At 36.6% G+C, this 19,634-nt stretch overlaps 1 protein-coding gene across 5 annotated transcripts in view; it reads left to right on the top strand.

Annotated features, from left to right (window-relative positions):
* The window catches only part of PLCB1 (phospholipase C beta 1), a 690,926-nt gene that overhangs the window by 566,478 nt on the left and 104,814 nt on the right, over positions 1-19,634 (top strand). For all 5 annotated transcript variants that reach the window (XM_059895827.1, XM_059895829.1, XM_059895828.1 and 2 more), the window contains 5 exons: positions 981-1,135; positions 4,423-4,587; positions 5,966-6,065; positions 6,879-6,983; positions 7,996-8,105. In XM_059895827.1, coding sequence (XP_059751810.1) covers positions 981-1,135; positions 4,423-4,587; positions 5,966-6,065; positions 6,879-6,983; positions 7,996-8,105 — 635 coding nt within the window. The remainder of the gene's footprint in view (positions 1-980; positions 1,136-4,422; positions 4,588-5,965; positions 6,066-6,878; positions 6,984-7,995; positions 8,106-19,634) is intronic.

Raw genomic sequence — 19,634 nt, forward strand, 5'->3', positions numbered from 1 at the left:
ATCATAGTCATAATACCTTAAAAAATGAGAGATAAAATTTCACTTATTTTCCCTGCTCTAAAAATGGTTTGTTACATGGAACATTGGAATGATTCTACCATCACCTCTTTATTGTCCACCTAAATAGACTCAGATAACATGGAGGAAATTGACAGTTTCCCAGATTCCTTATGACTTCAAAGTATTTTTTTGTTTGTTAAGCTCTAGCAATTGCAACAAATGTAGACATTTATTTCATACATTGACTGAGTCTTAGCAAAACTTTGACCAGGAATCTTTGTCTATTAGAAACTAGTCAGTGTGTGATTAGATACTGGTAGTAAATAATCAAAGAAATGAAAAATTTTTAAAGAAAATCTTTTTTCTTCCTTATAAATTAAAAAAAGAAGAATTTCACCACTTCACCACTGTTGGTGAAGTATGAAGAAGTCCATCCTCAAAAACATGGATTGGAGGTTTAAAGTGATTTAAACTTTCTGAAGGGCATCTTAGCAAGAATTATCAAAAAGCTTTTCCAATATGCATATTTTCTGACCTAGAAATTTCACTCCTAAGAACATCGTTAATGATGGCTTCAAAGATTTCATCACAACGATGTTCATCAAAACATTATACGTAATGATAAAAACTTGGAAGAGAGGGGGCTGTTATAAACCGTGTATTCAGATATATCTATTCAAAAGAAGTTTATACAGTTGTTAAAATTAAAGCAGACGAATATTTCATGAAATGGATATACTGCATTTTCAAAATATATTTGAAGTAGAAAAACAGGATATATACCAACCTGTTGGCAGTGGTTTACCTCTGGATTTGGAGATGACAGCTCAATTTCTTTTTCTTGTCTGTATTTCCTAAGTTTCTATAATGATTAAATCTTTCTTTTTAAAGGAGGAACAAAAGTGAACTGTAATACAATCTTGCTTTCTTGCTCCTAGTATAAATACAGCCCCAATAAAGTTTGTGTTTTTGATATGCAGACCTGGCTATGCAAATAAACATGGGGATGTATGAATACAATGGGAAAAGTGGCTACAGACTGAAGCCAGAGTTCATGAGGAGACCTGACAAGCACTTTGATCCATTCACCGAAGGCATTGTGGATGGGATCGTGGCCAACACTTTATCTGTTAAGGTATGTGCTACCCTATCACACAACTGTACCCAGCAAAAGTCTTCAACATCACCTATTTTGTGTAAAGTAGTTCAGTCATGAAGAATTTAATTCCCAGCAAAGTCTTCACTTCTTTCTTACATTTTTTTCTTTAAGGACTAAATCTGAATTAGTAGTTTTCAAAAGCTACATGCATGAAGTTAAGGGACTAAGCCCCCCTTTTAATAGGATAAAAATCAGACCCAAAATTAATAAAACAAGTAGGTGAGATTTACCATGGCTTGTCCTTTCTTTTGGTGTAAAGATCCCATGGTGAAATTTACCACGAAAATTACTGACTTATATTGAAGAAATCTTCTGGTCTTTTTTTCCCCCCATTAGTCCTAGGAAAATACCCACACTGAGCAAAATTAGAGAAAAAAGTATTCTCTCAATAAATTGTTAAATATTGAATAAAAGCTCTCAAGTTACCATAGCATGGCTTTTGAAAATCTGTCAGAGTATTCAGGGATTTATAACACGTAGTAATGATATTAAATACAAGAATCATGTCATTGGGCTTCCCTGGTGGCGCAGTGGTTGAGAATCTGCCTGCCAATGCAGGGGACACGGGTTCGAGCCCTGGTCTGGGAAGATCCCACATGCCGTAGAGCAGCTAGACCCGTGATCCACAATTACTGAGCCTGCACGTCTGGAGCCTGTGCTCCACAAGAGAGGCCGCGACAGTGAGAGGCCCACGCACCGCGATGAAGAGTGGCCCCCACTTGCCGCAACTGGAGAAAGCCCTGGCACAGAAACGAAGACCCAGCACAGCCATATATAAATAAATAAATAAATAAATAAATAATTTAAAAAAAAAAGTGAATGGGAAAATTCCTCTTAAAAAAAAAAAAAAAAAGAATCATGTCATTAAGCATACATCTGACCCTCAAAAAATTAATTCCAAGTGATTTCTGCAGTCTTTGAAATTGATGTTACAGGAGATACAATTTTTTTTTAGTTGTGAGAAAACATTTTTAATACTATGAATAAGAAATCATTTTTATAAAGAGCTTTTTACGTGAATCCTATAAGCCCGTGGTTGTTGTATTTAAGTTTCATTTACATTTTAAAGTTTCATTTCTTTTCTGTTTAACTGGATAAGTGCAGCACTAAGAAACATTTTTTAATCAGGCATAAATGCAATTTTCCAATTGACCCTAAACTAAAGGCATATAAAAACTGTGCAAAAAAAAATGCTCTGTCACAATTTCACTAATTTATATCTACCCTAATCTTGTTGAGCCCATTTTACTTTAAAATTTATGTCATTTACACCAACGATTAAAAATAAAATTGCAATGAAGTGTCTCACAATGATATCATTTGAAATTATTTCACACTGTATATCTGCAGAGTGAACTTGGCAGAATCAGAGCTTCAAGATTATATTTAGTTTAGGAAATTGTTTTCAGCAGAGGCTGTTTAATTCCTGTCAAGTTTAAGATAAACTCTTAAGTATCACACACTGATAAAATGTTATTTTTAGAATCCTTGTCAATTGTAGTTATAGCTGGGTCAACTTAAAAATATTTTGACAAAATAATAATCTTTTGTCCTTGTTTGTCAGCTCATCTTGTTTTATATGTTTGCTTGCATATTTTTTTTTTCTTGAAAATTCCACCATGACAATGTAAGCAATTATAAACAATGACATAGGGACAGGATTATAAACAATGACATAGAGAAGTTGAGGGGAAACAGTTGAGTCCCAGGCAGGTGTACACTGCTGCTTGAGTACAGAATGGAGACAGTGTTCTGGAGATGTCAGTGTCCTCTGAATGGACAGGCCATGATGCATCAGAGACCTGCAGCTGAGTCCTGCCTTCAACATTACATCTGGAGCCAGGATGCGGCTCACTTCCGCCTAGTACTAACTTTGTTTTGAACCCCTGACATAGACTTTATTGTGCCAAAATGGACTTGTGAGCTCCAGTGGTGTTCCATCATCCTATTTTACTGATGAGAACATTGAAGCTCGGTGTCATTAATTTAGTTAAGGACTCTGCTTTAATCAAAATCTTAAGTACACAACATCTTTGATGCATCTGAATTCCCATTGTGACTTGCTTAACTTGGAAGTTTCAAACATGTTGTAAAATGTCAGCTATGTTGTTCTTAAGAAGAACCTGAAATTAAACAAAGAGATTGTTGCCTGCAGGTCTCATGCACCCAGGCAAAGAGAACATTCAGGAGAAATGAGTTGTCCCAGGGTAAATTCAGACAGCCTCTTCCTCATGGCTTTCTCTCTATCTTGTATGGCACCTCTGACCACCTTTGGCCTCACTCAGCCTCTGATGGCCATCCTCAGGCCACCATTGTGTCTCATTTCTGGCCCAGCCACAATCTTGGTAATTTTGTCCCCTTTCACCAACCAGAGGTCAGAAAACAAAGGTCTGTCAACAAGACAAGCCAGATCAGATCTCCAGGTCTGCTCCATCAGCACTTGCTTTCTTGCTCCCCTCTCTCTGTTAAAGCAGAGGACACCTCAGAGTCTGAAAATTCGGATAGAAAAAGAGGCAGACGTGGGAGACATTTTATGAACATGTAATTTTAAAATCTCATTTAACTCCACAATATTCATTAATTTTATAGCTAGGCAAAGGATACCCACAACTGTGTGGATGGCTAACCAGGTGAGGATAGGAGTGATGATAAATTGGGCTTAATGGTTTAAGGTCATTATTTGTTTTCATATTTTTTTTATCATCATTGTGGCTTTTTATTTAAAGTGTAACAGCTTTGAGAATTGGAATAGCATGATGTTATAACCACTCTTTCAAGTTGAATTTTATGAGCAAGAGGAAGTTTTTTAAATGCCAGACTTTCTAGTGTGTTATGTTTTAAATTTGTACTCTTAAATGACCTTTTAATTTCATTTACAATCATGCTAAAATGAGAATTTTTTTCTCATAACATTTTTAAGTATTAGAAAAACATTTATGTTCAGATAAAGGCTCTACAGATCAATCTTTAACATTTAATAGATGTATCTCTCAAATGCAAAGGCGTAATCTCATCAAACTTTTGATACTTGTTCATTTATTTCCTCCTATAAAACTTTGTCTTATTAATTGACTTCTAACCTCAGTATTTTCAGTATTCCTCTACAAATTCTTTAACCGAAAAAGAAATCACGTTTGTACTCTGGTTTCTATTTTATTTTGATTATGGTTCAACATTCACCATCAGCATTTGTACCTCCCTGAAGTATTCTCTTATATCATTGTTATTCATTTATCAAGAGTTCCTTTTTTATTACTTTCTAGATTATTTCAGGTCAGTTTCTCTCTGATAAGAAAGTCGGGACTTATGTGGAAGTGGATATGTTTGGTTTGCCTGTGGACACAAGGAGGAAGGCATTTAAGACAAAGACATCACAAGGAAATGCTGTAAATCCTGTCTGGGAAGAAGAACCCATTGTGTTCAAAAAGGTTGGTCTAGTGTCCTTAATATGAGATGTTACTGCATCTTCTAGGTGTTTTACACTGGGGAAAAAAGTAAAATGAGGAATTATGTGTTGCTTCATTTGGGAATTTACACAATAATAATGCAATAGCATTTTCAAAGCTATCTTAAAAACTATTCAAGATTTCCATGAGTCACTTTTTTGGATTTTTCATAATTGCATTGTAAATCAATTAATTCTAGGATACCTCATTTGGAAGGCCAGAATAACATATAAATTTAACTCATAGCCTCTCATAATACAAGTGATAAGTGATATGTTTTCACTATAATTCAAATGAAGTAGAGTGGGAAGTAGAGAATAATATGGTAGCCAAGAGAAAGGAAGTCCATATTTCCTTTAAAAAGTATATTAATTAAACTCCATAGAATCTCCAGCCACTGGTGCTGCTCTTTGTAGCTTGTCTGGAGTCTGTCTGATAGAGTTAAAATCTTTTATATTCAACTGGGCTTTCCCTCTGCCTTCACCAGAAAGCAAATCTTTTTCGCACATGCTTCACACACAAAGGAAGATGCTAAGTCCAGTAGAAAGTAGAGTGGATACTTACCATACCGTTTGCTTTTATCTGGCCAAAATATCTACAAAGACAGTCTTTTGTGGAGAGAATATCTATGGTAAAGGTCTCTGTGCCCCAGGGTTTTTTTTTAATATGCTAATTGGATTTAATAATACTGTCTGCTTCATAGAGTTATTATAAGTATTCCCTAATACACTGAAAACATTTAGAAAATATCGAACACACTGAAAATAGTCAATAAATGTTAGTTTGTTTATGTTACCAAAGAAATAAATATTTAAGGATACAATTGGCCTCATGTTCTTGACATGGGATATGTGTACTCCATATGTTTTACACTGAGGGGAAAAAAAGTGAGCAATACTTTTGGCTAATTTGGGAATTTACAAATATATAAATCAATCCCATTCTGAAAGTTATCCTTGAAAGCTACTTTTTAATTTTTGCTTTTGCTCCAAAGTATAAAAGTAATTTGCTTTGAAAATATAATAGTGAATGCTCAAACGGTGATAAAACCACCAACTCTTTGTATTTAAACATAGAACTTTTGTCATTTCTACCTTGAGAATGTTCATGTCAAAAGAAAATGGTCTATTTGTTGATTCCTCATTTGGACAAGGTGATGAAACATAGATGAAGCCATATCTCTGGTAATCCATCTCTTTTTGAAAATCTAAATTATAGACCAACAACTTAACTTTTTATCAATTTGCTCAGTAGAAGCTTCTTGGATTTGGAAAAGTGGGGCCAGTTTAAACAATACCTTTCTAATTCTTTCTTGCAGTTGCTCCTTCTTGTAACCATGTGTATTGTTAATGTCCTATAGGTAGTTCTTCCTTCTCTGGCCTGTTTGAGGATAGCAGTTTATGAAGAAGGAGGTAAATTTATTGGTCACCGAATCTTGCCAGTACAAGCAATTCGACCAGGTATGGATAACGTGGTGAGAAACTTTTTATCAAAGTTGTCGAGAAAACCATCACTGCCTTACATGATTGTTAAAGAATGATCTAGGAAGCTATTTGCTGCTTTGGTGTTTTGTTACATAAAAAGGACTATAAATTTAAGTATTTAAATCTGGCAGTTTTATGTTTTTGTGACATGCTATGATCAGTGGGCAAGTCAACTCTTGCCAGTTAATTATGTGTAACAAACTATCTGAAGATTCAGAGGCTTATAACAAGTGTTTTATCTTCATGCTCACAGGTCTGTGGTGTGGCGGGGTTGGGCAAGTCTCAGCCATGTAGCTGTGCTTTAGGCTCTGGGCTGGGCTTAGGTCTTCCCACATCTGCTCATTCAGGGGCCCCAGCTGAAGGAGCAGTGGCGCCCACAGACATCTCATGGCAGCCCAGTGGAATGCATAAGGGAACACCTGTTTCTGCAAGTGCATTTTAAGCCTCTGCTTGTACCACATCACTAACATCCCATTGTCCAAAGCAGGCTAAGCCCCAAGTCAAGAAATCACATACAAGGGATAAATTTGGACCAATAATTCAATGTATGACATATGGTTTCAAATTCTCTCTTGTGGGGATAAACATGGTGAAAGGAAAAAAATCAGCATCAACATTGTTTTCCTGTCTGATGAGAAAAATAGTACCTTACCACTCAAAACCACATGATTAAAATGAGAAAGAAGTGAGCTGTTTGTCACCCAAAGTCACCTAAAATAAACACACATGTCAAATAGATGTTCCTGTGTTACAAGAAAATATGATGCACGGTATGATGTCACCCTCCAGGCTATCACTACATCTGTCTGAGGAATGAAAGGAACCAGCCTCTGATGCTGCCAGCTCTCTTTGTCTACATAGAGGTGAAGGACTATGTCCCAGATACATATGCAGGTAAACAACCTAACTCAAAAGGATATTTCCATCTGGGGTCATCCATATTTTTGTGACTTAGTGGAAAGCAAAGTGGACCAAACAAAGGCAGGAGATTCTGGCCTCAGAATTACCTCTATGTTTGTATGCATGTTTAAAGGTAAATTGATCAAGCCTTTGTGAATAAATTTTAGTTTAATTTAAGTCCCCATAAAGTATTGACCATTTTTATCCATTGGGTAATATTATTCTCATGGGCCCAGTACTTTCTAACCAATGCTATCTGATACTATACAGTTTATCTAGGCCTGTGCAATGAATTTGCCTTCAGCCAGTTTTAGAACCCTGATCCTTTCCATGGGTGAAATCCTAAATTAGAGGAATTAACTTATGAAGATGTCAACCAGGAATCATAAATTTAAATGCTTATACTGTCAAGTGGCCTGAGTGCAAGATACTGGGGAGTGGTGGAGACTCTGGCAATCTTGGAGCACATGCCCCATCCAAAGATGGCAGCCATAACTCACTCCAGCTAGACAGTATCATGTGCAAATGAGACCCATATTGCCAAGTCATTGAGTTTTTCAACAGTTTGGAAAGCAGTCTTTTTATGTGAAATGTCTCCATTATGAAACACCATTTGGCCCTATTAAGACAGGTGTGTGGGCCATTGCTGGAATGGATGAAACACTCAAAAATGAACTATAAAATTTGGAGCATTGAGGCATCCTGAGTTGGAGCTTGTCCAGTTTGGCTCGCAGAGATGACCTCCTTTGAGTTCTCTCTTCCTGAGGGTTCAGCAAAGGGTCCTCACTCTTGTCCATTTCCAAAATGTTGGATGGATAAGTAGATAGTCATATGGGTAGATGGAAGGATGGAAGATGGATGGTGAATCAGTAAATGGATAGGTAAGTAAATAGATGATGAACAAATGCATGGATGGATGGGTGATTGAATGGATGGATTGATTGATGGATGGTGGATAATCAGTATCTCCAGGACCTTGGATCTAAAATGTCTCTTCCCTATTTAGATGTGATTGAAGCTTTGTCAAATCCAATCCGATATGTGAATCTGATGGAGCAGAGAGCTAAACAACTGGCAGCTTTGACGCTGGAAGATGAAGAAGAAGTAAAGAAAGAGGTGAGAGGGTGTTCTAGTTTTGGGCACAGCGTGAAGCATGATTACCACATCTCGTTGCTGGCTTTGCCTACATAACATCACCCCTCAGGAGAAGAAAAGAGCACATTGGAAAACCACTTTGATGGAGTTCAGCCTCATCTCCCAAAACATCTATATGATACCCTGAATTTTTCGTATTTCATTCTCTTTTGGCATTCTGTGGCCACCACCAGCACTTTATTTTGTGACCACATTAAACAGTACACATCTTGCTGTTTCAGAGGAAAGTTTCTAGATAATTTCATGTTGATTAAAGGTGAATAAGGCACTTAAAAAAGAAGATGATCATCAAGTTATTTGGTATTTTCTTTTGTCTTTAATTTAAAGTACAGGGTTTTCAAAGTGCTTTTGTGATTTCTTACAATACATAAGGTACTTAACACAGTGCCTGGTGTGTAGTGTGAGCCATAAAGTCATTACTATTATTACTGTATATTTATGTATTATAATACATATTCCCAAAATAATTGGTGTATTATTCTAAATTAGATGTCACTATGCAAAGAATAATTAAGGAAGGGTCTAGAAATATTAGGAGTAAGTTTAAAAATATGAAGCCTCTGTGTAGACTGAAATAGAATTTAATGATTATTGGAGATGACAGCAATATTACAAATAGTGATAGAAATGAGCTATTTTCATATTTCATTTGAATATTCAGAGGATAAATTCAGGGAAACAGATGAGAAAAATGGAGAGTTATCAGTATAGAAAAAAAACCTTGAAAATTGTTTGGGTAACTATAACTAATAGCAAGTCCGTTAAAGTTGACATTATTTATTAAATCATCTTTTTCTTATTCCAAAAGAATAAAGAAAACTAGACTTATCATAGAAAATTTTTAAAATAAAAATGTGAAAAGAAAATCCCAAATAATTCACCTATAATCCAAACACCCAAGCCACCCAGAGATAACACTTTAAATATGGGGTATATATGTAGCTCATCTTTTTATGCACAATTAGTACTTTTTCATAAAATGGGATAATATTCACAATCTGTGTTTTAACCTTTTATTTTCACTTAATGCAAACATTTTGCACGTCTTAAAATATTCTTCTACGACATGACTTTTAATAACTTCATAATCTTCTATCATACATATGTACATAATTTATTTTTCCAATCTCCTATTGTTGGATATTTTGAATGCTTCACTATTTTAAACAGATCTTCAGTGAACATCACGTAAATATGTTTTTGAGCACATTTATGATTATTTCCTTGTTTTTTGTATAGAATTTTAGAAATTTTTGATCTAAGATATTGAGTTAATTGAACAAGAGAGAAAATGAAATGTAAAAAAGAAAACTATTTAACATCAGAGTAAAATTTTCTGGGCTCTTATTTACACTGCAGGCATCATATCCTATAGAACCAGTAAATACATATCATCCTCTCTGATGAAATTTAAAGTTAGACTGGAAAGTTTTATAAATAATGCTTTCTGTTGTATGCAGTATTATAGGGAAATTTTACACTGCTGGAAAATTATGCCTAATGGTAGACATGAATTTACTTCCAAATTAGGAGTTTGGGATTAACAGATACACACTATTATATACAAAATAGATAATCAACAAGGACCTACTGTATAGCCCAGAGAATTCAATATCTTGTAACAACCTATAATGGAAAAGAATCTGAAAAAGAATATATATATACATATACATATATATGTATAACTGAATCACTTTGCTGTACACCTGAAACTAACACAACATTGTAAATCAACTATACTTCAATTTAAAAAAAAAAAAAAAGCTATTGGGGGAGAATGTAATACTAATGGTTATAAAAATACAGAAGTAGAATTTTAGGTCAACATTATTTTTGTTTCTTCTCTAAAAATGATGGTCATAAGGATTTTCAGTAATGCTGATTAAACTCAAAGAATATTTGAACATTTTCAATTTTAGAAATCATCTTAGAGGCACTGAATCACATAGATTCCATATGGCAATAGAGAAAATGCAAATTTTTCCTTTGAAATGTCTAAACCCTTAACTGACCTCATTTTTAAAGCTTGAGAAAAAAATCATTTGCCCTTACCATGTAATGCTGGGAGAGGAAAGTCATTTAACACCTTTGAACACCAGTATGCCCTTTATCTTGTCTTGTAATAATGTAAGTTTGTTTGAATGAGGCCACTGAAAATAAGTAACTGTGGTTTTCTCAAAAGAAAATTCTATCTAGGACATGGCAGGCACTGGAGACACTATTTTAGCAGCAAAGACTTTTTTAGTATAATCCTTTTAACTTGGTAGTTATAAAGGTCATTTCTATTTGAAAATGAAAGACTTCGTTGGACTACAAAATATTCCCAGAATTGAAACAGTCTAATAAATTATCTTCATAGAGTACTTTGCAAACCAAATAAGTAGGAAAGTTGAAAATTCCCCCATGCTTTGAACAGCAGACATTTGTTTCAGATCATGTGATATAGATAGATAGATAGATAGATAGGTAGATAGATAGAATTACAAATATATATATAATTCCAGTATATAATTGTAAGTTAAGGGGTAACAGAGATTTGAGTTGCTGGATTTATTTTGTCTCTTTTAAAGTCACAATTCAGGATGATGTGTTAGTAAAGTCATAGAAGGTTGCCTAATCTGAATCATAACAAAGGCTTTATAATATTTATAGTTATTTCTCTAAATAAAATATTGTATAAAAATTTAAAAACATAATAAACAAAGAAACAAAAAGGCCTCTCAGTAATCTTGCAGAGAGTGTTAACATTTTTGGTGTATGTCCTTCTAGCATGTTTTCTATGTATATATATTTTTCTTTACAAAAGTTCTTAATTAAAAAAAAAAATGTTCCACACCCCTAATAGTTTAATGTGGTTAATAGAAATGACTAATGAGACATCAGTAACATTTTTATTTTTTATTTTTAAAATACACCTCTGAAGAGAATAAAGTAAATATCCAATGTATTGACTGCAAAATATTATGTGATATTCCAAATGCAATATTTGAACATGACTTGTTTTTAGCACGTCAAGGAGTGCAGAAACATTTTACTGAGTGCTTACAATGTACCTGGCACCATTCTGAGCCTTTTAATGTTTATTAACACGTTAGGTCCTAAAACATCCATATTTTCTTAACGACTATTTTTATTGCCATCTAACAGTTGAAGAAACTGAGGCACTGAGAGATTCTGTTCCTTGTCCAGTGCCACACAACTATTAAGGAGCAGAGCTGGGATTGAAATCCAAGCAATCTAGCTCCAGAACTCATGTTCCACACCAACACTTCTAGAAGTTTAATGTGCAGACCAAGGCATCGTAATAACATGCTGATCCCATCTAATAACATGGGTCTGGGCTAGGACCTGAGGCTCAGCATCTCTGACCAGCCCCAGGTGATGGGATAACACTGTCCCATGGTCCACACCTTGAGTAGCAAGGGTCTACACTACACCACATCGCACTACCTCAATAACAAAACTGTAATTTTCTACTAACCTTTAATAAGGACTAGCCCTTTTTCATCTTTCTGTCCTCTGTAGCAGGTCACCTGGATGACTGACCACAGACTATAAGACCTTTACTTTAAATAATAATCCTTTGAACTGAATTTTCTATTGAATCAAATGTCAAGATTTCTCCCTTTAAATCATTGGATATTATTAGAACTTGTTCTTCAGTAAGTTAGGTTTATGTATGTGGGATCTATTCGGCTAGTTTGTACACTGCCTGCTGGCCCTCTATCGCCTGTGTGTTCATGTTACAAGTGAAGGTGTGTGAGTGGTCTTCACATCCTTTTGATGTTGAAAAGAGAAAGCTGTTTGGTAGTATTCAAATTTCATTTATTCCAAGAGGCCTACTTTTTTAAGTTGTCAGATTCATATGCTCTTATAAGTGAGCTGAAATTTATCTAAAATAATTTATTTCCTAATTCTGTGTTTGGCACTGTGGGCATCTTCAATGGGATTTGATTATTTGAAAAGAAAAAGATCCTATGGTATGGTATGAACTTTACCAGTAGGATAATCCAACAGCAAAAAATCCAAGGTGGTGCTCTCAAAAAGTTAGAGTGTTTAAACTTAATAAGGCCTTGGGTGTCGTTTAAATTTTCCAAAATGGGAGCTTGACGCTTTACCCACTGTCCAAGAACTTGGCACTAAAATCAAAGATGAGGTTTAGTGGTCATTTTGGATTCTCTTCCTCCTCAAATAATGATTTAGCAAAATACCAACTTACATAAAAGAGAGACAGATATTAGAGGTAGTTGGGGAGGTGGCAGGGGTTATACTTTGGCTTGTAAAAAAGCTCTAAGTCCTGGGGGTAATGTACAGCATGGTGACTATAGTTAATAATACCGTGTGTATACTTGAAGGTTTCCAAGAGAGTAGGTCTTAAAAGGTCTCATCACAAGAAAAAGTTTGTAACTATGTGTGGTGATGGATGTTAACTAGACTTATTGTGGTGATCATTTCATAATATATACAAATATGGAGTCATTATGTTGTACATCTGAAACTAATATAATGTTATATGTCAATTATATCTCAAAAAAACTCTGTACTTAGAAAACTACATACACTAAATAAATGTTTCTTGATAATGATGGTGATAGTCCCATAGTTTGATAAAAAAATATTAAGAAATTTTCTCTTTTAATATTTTTAAATTATAGATCAAGGACCATTTCACTCTAACTTTTCACTTGCATGTGTATAAAAATATGCCACATATATCACAGAAGTAATGTCATGTCATTTTTAAGAAAATTTTTATGGAGTCACATGAATTTATTTTCTGCAAAGGCTCAGAAGTGTAGTATTCCAGATTTAAGTCAAATACACATGTGCTATGATCTAAAAAAAATTAGAAAGAAAAGAAAAAAAAATACCACCATACAGAAACAATAGTCTCTCATCATCCCTGAACTTTAAAACATCGAATAAAGTAGGAAGAGAAAGTGTGCCTTTTAGGTAATGGCCTTTAGATAATGACGCTGTCCCTTTCATTTCTACACAGTTTTGGAGTTTACAAGGCACTTTGATTGGATACCCTGGGTAAAACGGGGCCTTAACTAGGACAAACATATAGTCCCCATTTTTAGGAGAGGGAACAGTTGCTTATAATGATAGAGTGACTTGCTTAGTATCAATGGCCAATAAATGGAGGAACCAGGGTCTTTTTAAATGAGATCTCAAGAGAAGACCATATATTCACTTGAGTTAAAACTACTCAATGAACAGTTCAATTCCACTGCTTTTAGAAACCTCCTCCATAACAATTTTTAAAATTTCAATGGATTCTAACGAGGGGCTTTGGGTTCATCTGCCTAAAACAGCGATGAATCCAGAATCCATGCCATGACCAATACCGTAGGGATTATAAAAGCATGACTAAATGACAAAGTTTTTCACTCTGCTTTAGAGCAAGGTTTCTCAAATTTTAATGTGCATACGGATCACCCAGGGATCTTGTTTCAATGCAGATTCAGATTTAATCGGTCTGGAGCAGGGCACAAAATTCTGCATTTCTGACAAGATTCTAGGTGGTGCTGACGCTGCTGGGCTGAACCATATTTTGAGTAGCAAAGCTCTCGGATTTTAGTTATGTATCGGGATCACCTGGATGGCTCCAAAAAGCACAGATTGCTGGGCCCAACCCCAGAGTTTCTGGTTCAGTAGGTGTGAGGTGGACCAAGAACTGGCATTTCTAACAAGTCTGTAGTGATGCTAATGCTGCTGGTCCAGGGACCACACATTGAGAACCAATGCTTTGGAGCCCTACATCTGTCTCTCACAAGCACCTGGCTCTCCCCACATGGAACTGAAAAGCCATTAATTCCATCCACTCTAAAATGTCAGTTCAATCTCAGGAACCTGGGAAGAGCTACAGGAGAAACTCTCCTTGGGGAATTGTCCAGAATCTGTTCTGTGAGTGATTGATGATAGTCTTTGACAAATGATTTGCTTAGTTAATATAAAAGATACATTTCCAAAAGATGAATGTGAAGGGTGTTTGGTCCATGTTTTCTTTAAAGGAGGAATCCTTGATTTCTGCCTAACCCAAAGAATTCATTTCTGCTGATTTCTTTGGAGACTGTATCAAAATATTTCCAACAAATTAAAGCTGGTAGGAATGATAACATATGCAACACAAAATAGTCAGCAGAGCTATGCCCTGTCACCCTTTAATCTCTTTCTAAATAAGCTGTTGCAATTATGAACTAAATGCAGATTCTCTAGCCACAGACACAGAAAGAGCAGCATCTTCATATTTTTCACCCATTGATTCATTCGTTCAAAAAATTTTTTTAACATAACATTTAGATAGTTCTTTAGCTTCAGGATTTTGTCACTGATACTACATCTATTGATTATACATGAGGAGGAAACAAACTGTGGATGTCTTCATGCATTCATTTAATAAAAGTTTTTTTTAACACACTGCATCAGTCACCATGCTGGGCAATATAGAGATATAATGTTGAGAAAAATCAGATGCTCTCATAGTCCTTAAAGTCTGGAGAAAGACTGTAATAAAAATTTACGCATATGCATGTAACTTGCAGCTGTCACTAAGGCTTCAACAAAGAGATACCATGTGAATGCTGATGATTTCTTTGTATGATGACACATATGTTGACAAATACTGAAGTCAACAGATGAATTTATTCAGCTCCTTAAAGCTGTCTTTTGCTTTAACTCACTTTGGTAAACTCTTAAAAATATCAGAGTTTTGTCATAATTTATTATAAAATTTTTCAAACATACACAAATGTTGAAAAAGAACACACGTATATCAATCACCTGGATTCCACAATTCCAATTTTGATGCATTTTCTTTATCACATATATATCCATCTATAAATCCCTCTATCCTTTCATTATTGCAACTGATTTTTGATGCATTTCAAAGTAGGCTGCAAATATTAGCATAATTCATCCCTCAGTGCTTCAGAACACATACATCAGGATATACTTTTTAGAAATGTTCTGAAATTTTTAGAAATGTGGGGTAGATGTATTATCTAATTTCATTCAGGTTATATAAATTTAAGGTACCAGTTGTACATGTGTTTAAGCAAGCTTTTTCTTAAGGGAAAGGCTAGTTTTGATGAAGCCACATCCACTGCCCACATTTGTCCTGAGTCGACTGGATTTCTGCATGATGAAATTATGAGTCTTGCCCTCAATATTCTGGAAACACTGATGACCTTGCCCTTGCCCTCACCCATCTAGTATCCGAGTCAAGATGCTGTCATCCTAACCACTACCTGGAAGGGACTGTACTTTTTAGATGACTCAGGCAGGACACCGACACCTCCAATAGCTCAGTCAACACATTCTGATGTTTGGAAGACCCTTTACTCACCATCTTAACCACCCCACTAAATTCCCCAAATTTGAGTTGTCTCTTGCTTCATCATCAGATCCAAATTTTCAGTGCCTGGGATAGGAATCTTTTCAACTAGCATACCAAATGGCATCTCCTCCTTCTCTAAAACTTGTAAAAATGGCCTTTCCAGTTATACTTTTACTGATCCACTTGTGTTATATTTTAAGGCCATTCTGTTTATTTTTGATATAGGAAGGATATAAGTATTATTTTTAATAAAATCTTGGCTTTAAAAAGTCCACTGTTTCATGTTTTGAAGGAAAAATAGTGTAATGCTTTCATTTGGCCACTGGAGGGCAGTGACCTACTTCTGCTGTAGTTGATTTTTCTCTACCCAGCTAAGCAAAACTTGGTGCTACTGAAATATCAATTTCTGAACCTTCTTTCCTTGAAATTTGTTTAATTGGATCGCAAGAGTCTCACCATTAAATCGAGAAAACTGATATTTCTAGTTCTTTTGTTTCTATTGTAATTTCCAGTGCAATGCGAAAGAATTTCAGGCTTATTTCATTCAAGCGCATAAAAAAGAATATTTGGACAAAGACTGGGGAGAAAGCAAGTCACAAGTGTTGACTTCCACTGATGCTTGTGAGTGGGGCAAGAAATTTGGTTTTTGCATTTCACCTCACATATCCACAGAGTGGGACTTATTCGACCTTTCAGTGATGATATCAAAAATTTATTTTTTAATACCTGAATGCTTTTTTTTTTTTTTTTCTGAATGCCTTTTTAGTGCAACAGAGTAAGCTCTTTGAGAATGGTCTTTACATTTATACATTTCTGTATCTCCGCAGTAACGTAAGTTACTATTGTGGTTCCTTAAGTTGCTATTATCATAGAATACAGGGTGAACTAGTGCAATAGAAAAATTCAGACTTTAGACTATGACATATATTCAAACACCAGTCGCACCCTTAACGGTGTGGCTTCTAGAAAGTCTTTAGTGAAGACTTTAATAACGCCTCTGACTTCTTTGCTGTATAATGGAGTTGAGCGGCTGCCTTCGCTGTCTGGCTGAGACGGAGCTGGCGTGTGTAACGGTGTCTGGCACACGATGATCTACAGCTGCTTCTATGGTCAATCTCCAATAGGGAACTGCCAGTTCAAATCTGTATATACTGCCCTTCGCTAGCAACGTATTTTAAGCAACAGTGCGATATATTTGCAACTATAGATTCTCACTAAATTAATAAAATCTGTTTCCAGAAAATCCTAAGAGGTCCCTGACAAGGGTCAGTCTACACAAGGAGCCCCAAATTCCTTAGCCCAGCATTCAGGGTCCTCCTTACCCGCTCTATTCTCTCCACCTTTGCTGGGTCCCTGGGGCGAGGAGGTGGGGGGCGGGGCGGGGCTGCAGACCAGTTGGCCCCGCCCACTGCGTTTCCAGCAGTGGCTCTGGGTACATTGCTGACTGACACAATCCCGGAAATCCAGGCAAACTCTCTCCTCTGAGCAGAGGGTACAGATGGGCAGCTTCTGGGCCACATGCGCTCTGAAGATGTGCTTTGGCCTCTCAGTGGTTTTAAATTGGGAGATACCGCACCAAAAAGTCAGTTTCCCAGCTTTCCTCGCAGCCTAGGCAATAATTGGCTGGAATTCAGTCGCCCCTCCCAGCAGCTCCCCCTCCAGGTCTGGGCACAGCCTCGCTTTGCCCTGTTGCGTGAAATCTAGTCCGTTTCGCTCATTTCCATCGTTTCTACTGACTGCCTGTTACTGTACAGTGCCAAGGGTGCCCCCGTGCCCCCCAGGGTTATGTGGTGCCGTCCACCCTACCTGGAGGCATCCCCAGGACCCCTGGACCAAGCACTTCTCCAAAGCTTACCTCAAATCCAGCACCAAACCTTGGTGATCTCTTGATCCTCAGTTGTAACTACAAAGTGTTTTCCAGTGTGTTTCCTCAACATTTATCTATTTTTTTAAAAATGTCTTTGAATTCATACATTATATCAGTTTCTGGAATGTAAGGGCTTTGTCTTACATACCCTTGATAAGCAGAGCTTCTATTTCCTGCATCTTGATTCAAGTTAATGATTGAACTTGATTTCCCAAGGGCACACAGCCCCATGGAATGCCTGAAAACCTGATACAGACAAAATAAGCTTGCTGGGTTCATTTTGAATACACCTCCAGCCTGAGACCCCTAGGGCACTACACCTAGTTGCCAAAAAGAAGCCACACAATATTGCCTTCATGGAAGTTGGCTTTCCATCACCTCCATTCTTTCCTCCATCAAAATTTTCTTCTTCCCTATCCTCTTCCAGAGGGCTAATTTCAGCCAGCTGTCACACTGGGAAGAATCTGATTCATCCCCACCTGTTTCCAGAAACCTGCCTAGATATAAAAAATGGGCAAGATCAGCCACCCATGGAACAAGAGCACCTTCTGTCCCTGTTTTCCCGGCAGCTGAGTTTGGTGACCACGGGCACCCCCTATGGCTGGGAGGCTGGGAAGTTTTACCCCCACTGTATTCAGGCCAGAGGACCAAGGCCAATGGGTAACTTTGCTGATGACCCAATGCTCTGTCCAGCACTCCCTTTACTTCAATCTCTCCTGTGCAATGTAAATGCATTTCCTTTATGAATTGTGTGGTCAAACATCTATGATAGTTCAGTCTTCTCAAGTATCTCCTGCAAACCCAAATGCCTACAGGACTGTGGCAGGTAAAGTCTAAATGAGTCACAGGGGAGTGTCCTTAAAGAGGCAGAAACCCCTCCGTTCTCATCCAGAGCGGGAATGCAGGCCCAGTGTTGCCCAATCTGATTTTTCAACTGAAGCAAGAGATCCATTTTATTAATATAAAATCTCCTTATTTTTAAAATCTGGCAGCTTTGGGTGAACATTTCGATGCACTCCATTTGGACCCTAAGCCTCCAGTCTGCAATCTCTTGCTGAACAAAAAATATGCAATCCCTCCCCTTGGCATAATGATTCTAGGGAGACTTTTCCTGATGGATGTAATTGAACAACACAAACATACCAGAACTTCCCCATTCGAAGTAGCCATTTTTCAGAAGACAGAGTTCTGCATCGTGAGTTCTACAGGCTGCCAAGGTCACTGGCCTAGGTTCCTTACCCCCCACTCCGCCCCCTTCCCCGCCACTGACCCCAGGCTCATCCCTTACATCTCAATGCCATCAGCTCTGAGCAGAGCAGTCTGTGGTAGGTAAACAGGGATTGTTTGTTGAATCAAAATAAGTTCTGCCATCACCAAAAGAAGTGTTGGAACTTGTGTTTTAAAGATGCTTTGGGGGGACAGATTAAAAGCCACTTGTGACAATGTGTCATTATTTTCATTCTCATCTTACATTTTCTAAAAATGTTATCATAAGGCAATCTGCTGTCTGTAATTACATAACAAAATGTCACAACATTGAGCTCCAAATGACTCTTGGCCATTTCCTAATATATTTTTTTAATGTACAACAAAGTAGAGCATTGGGATAGCCTCATTGTCAGTAAAATCTGCGCTGGACTCAGAAGGCAATTCTGAGACAAGAGTTGCAGAACCCTGAAAAGCATCGCTAAAATGGTATATAATTATTGAGGCAATTATTTTATAAAGATCGACATTTACTCATCAAACATTAAATGTTTGCTCTTCACAGGGCATAGCAGACTAGCTGCTGGAGGGAATGGAGTAGAGATTTCATAAGTTTTAATGTATCTGTTATTATTATTTATTGGTAGTATTATACAAGCTTAAATGTTTTATCTATTTATATAACATGCACAAATTTACTCTGTGCCAGGAATTATTCTAAGCACTTTATGAATAGTAACTTATTTGATCCTCTAAACAACCTTACAATATAGATAATATTATGATCCCCAGTACATACATATCCCCATCTATAAAGATGAGGAAAGTGAGGGACAGACAGTTAAGTGACTTGCCCAATATCACAATACTAATAAGTGGCAGGGCCAGAATTTGAACCCAGGTAAGTCTGGCTCCAAAATCGATGTTTATAACCAGTGTATCAATTAGCTACTGCTGCATAACAAACAATCCCCCAACTTAGTGGCTTACAGCATCAACTACTTATTATTGTTCATGAGTCATTTGGTCAACTGAGCAGTTCTGTTGATCTGGACCAGGTTCAGCTAATCTTAGG

This window comes from Balaenoptera ricei, chromosome 15 (genome assembly GCF_028023285.1).
Source record: "Balaenoptera ricei isolate mBalRic1 chromosome 15, mBalRic1.hap2, whole genome shotgun sequence".
Lineage (NCBI taxonomy): Eukaryota > Metazoa > Chordata > Mammalia > Artiodactyla > Balaenopteridae > Balaenoptera > Balaenoptera ricei.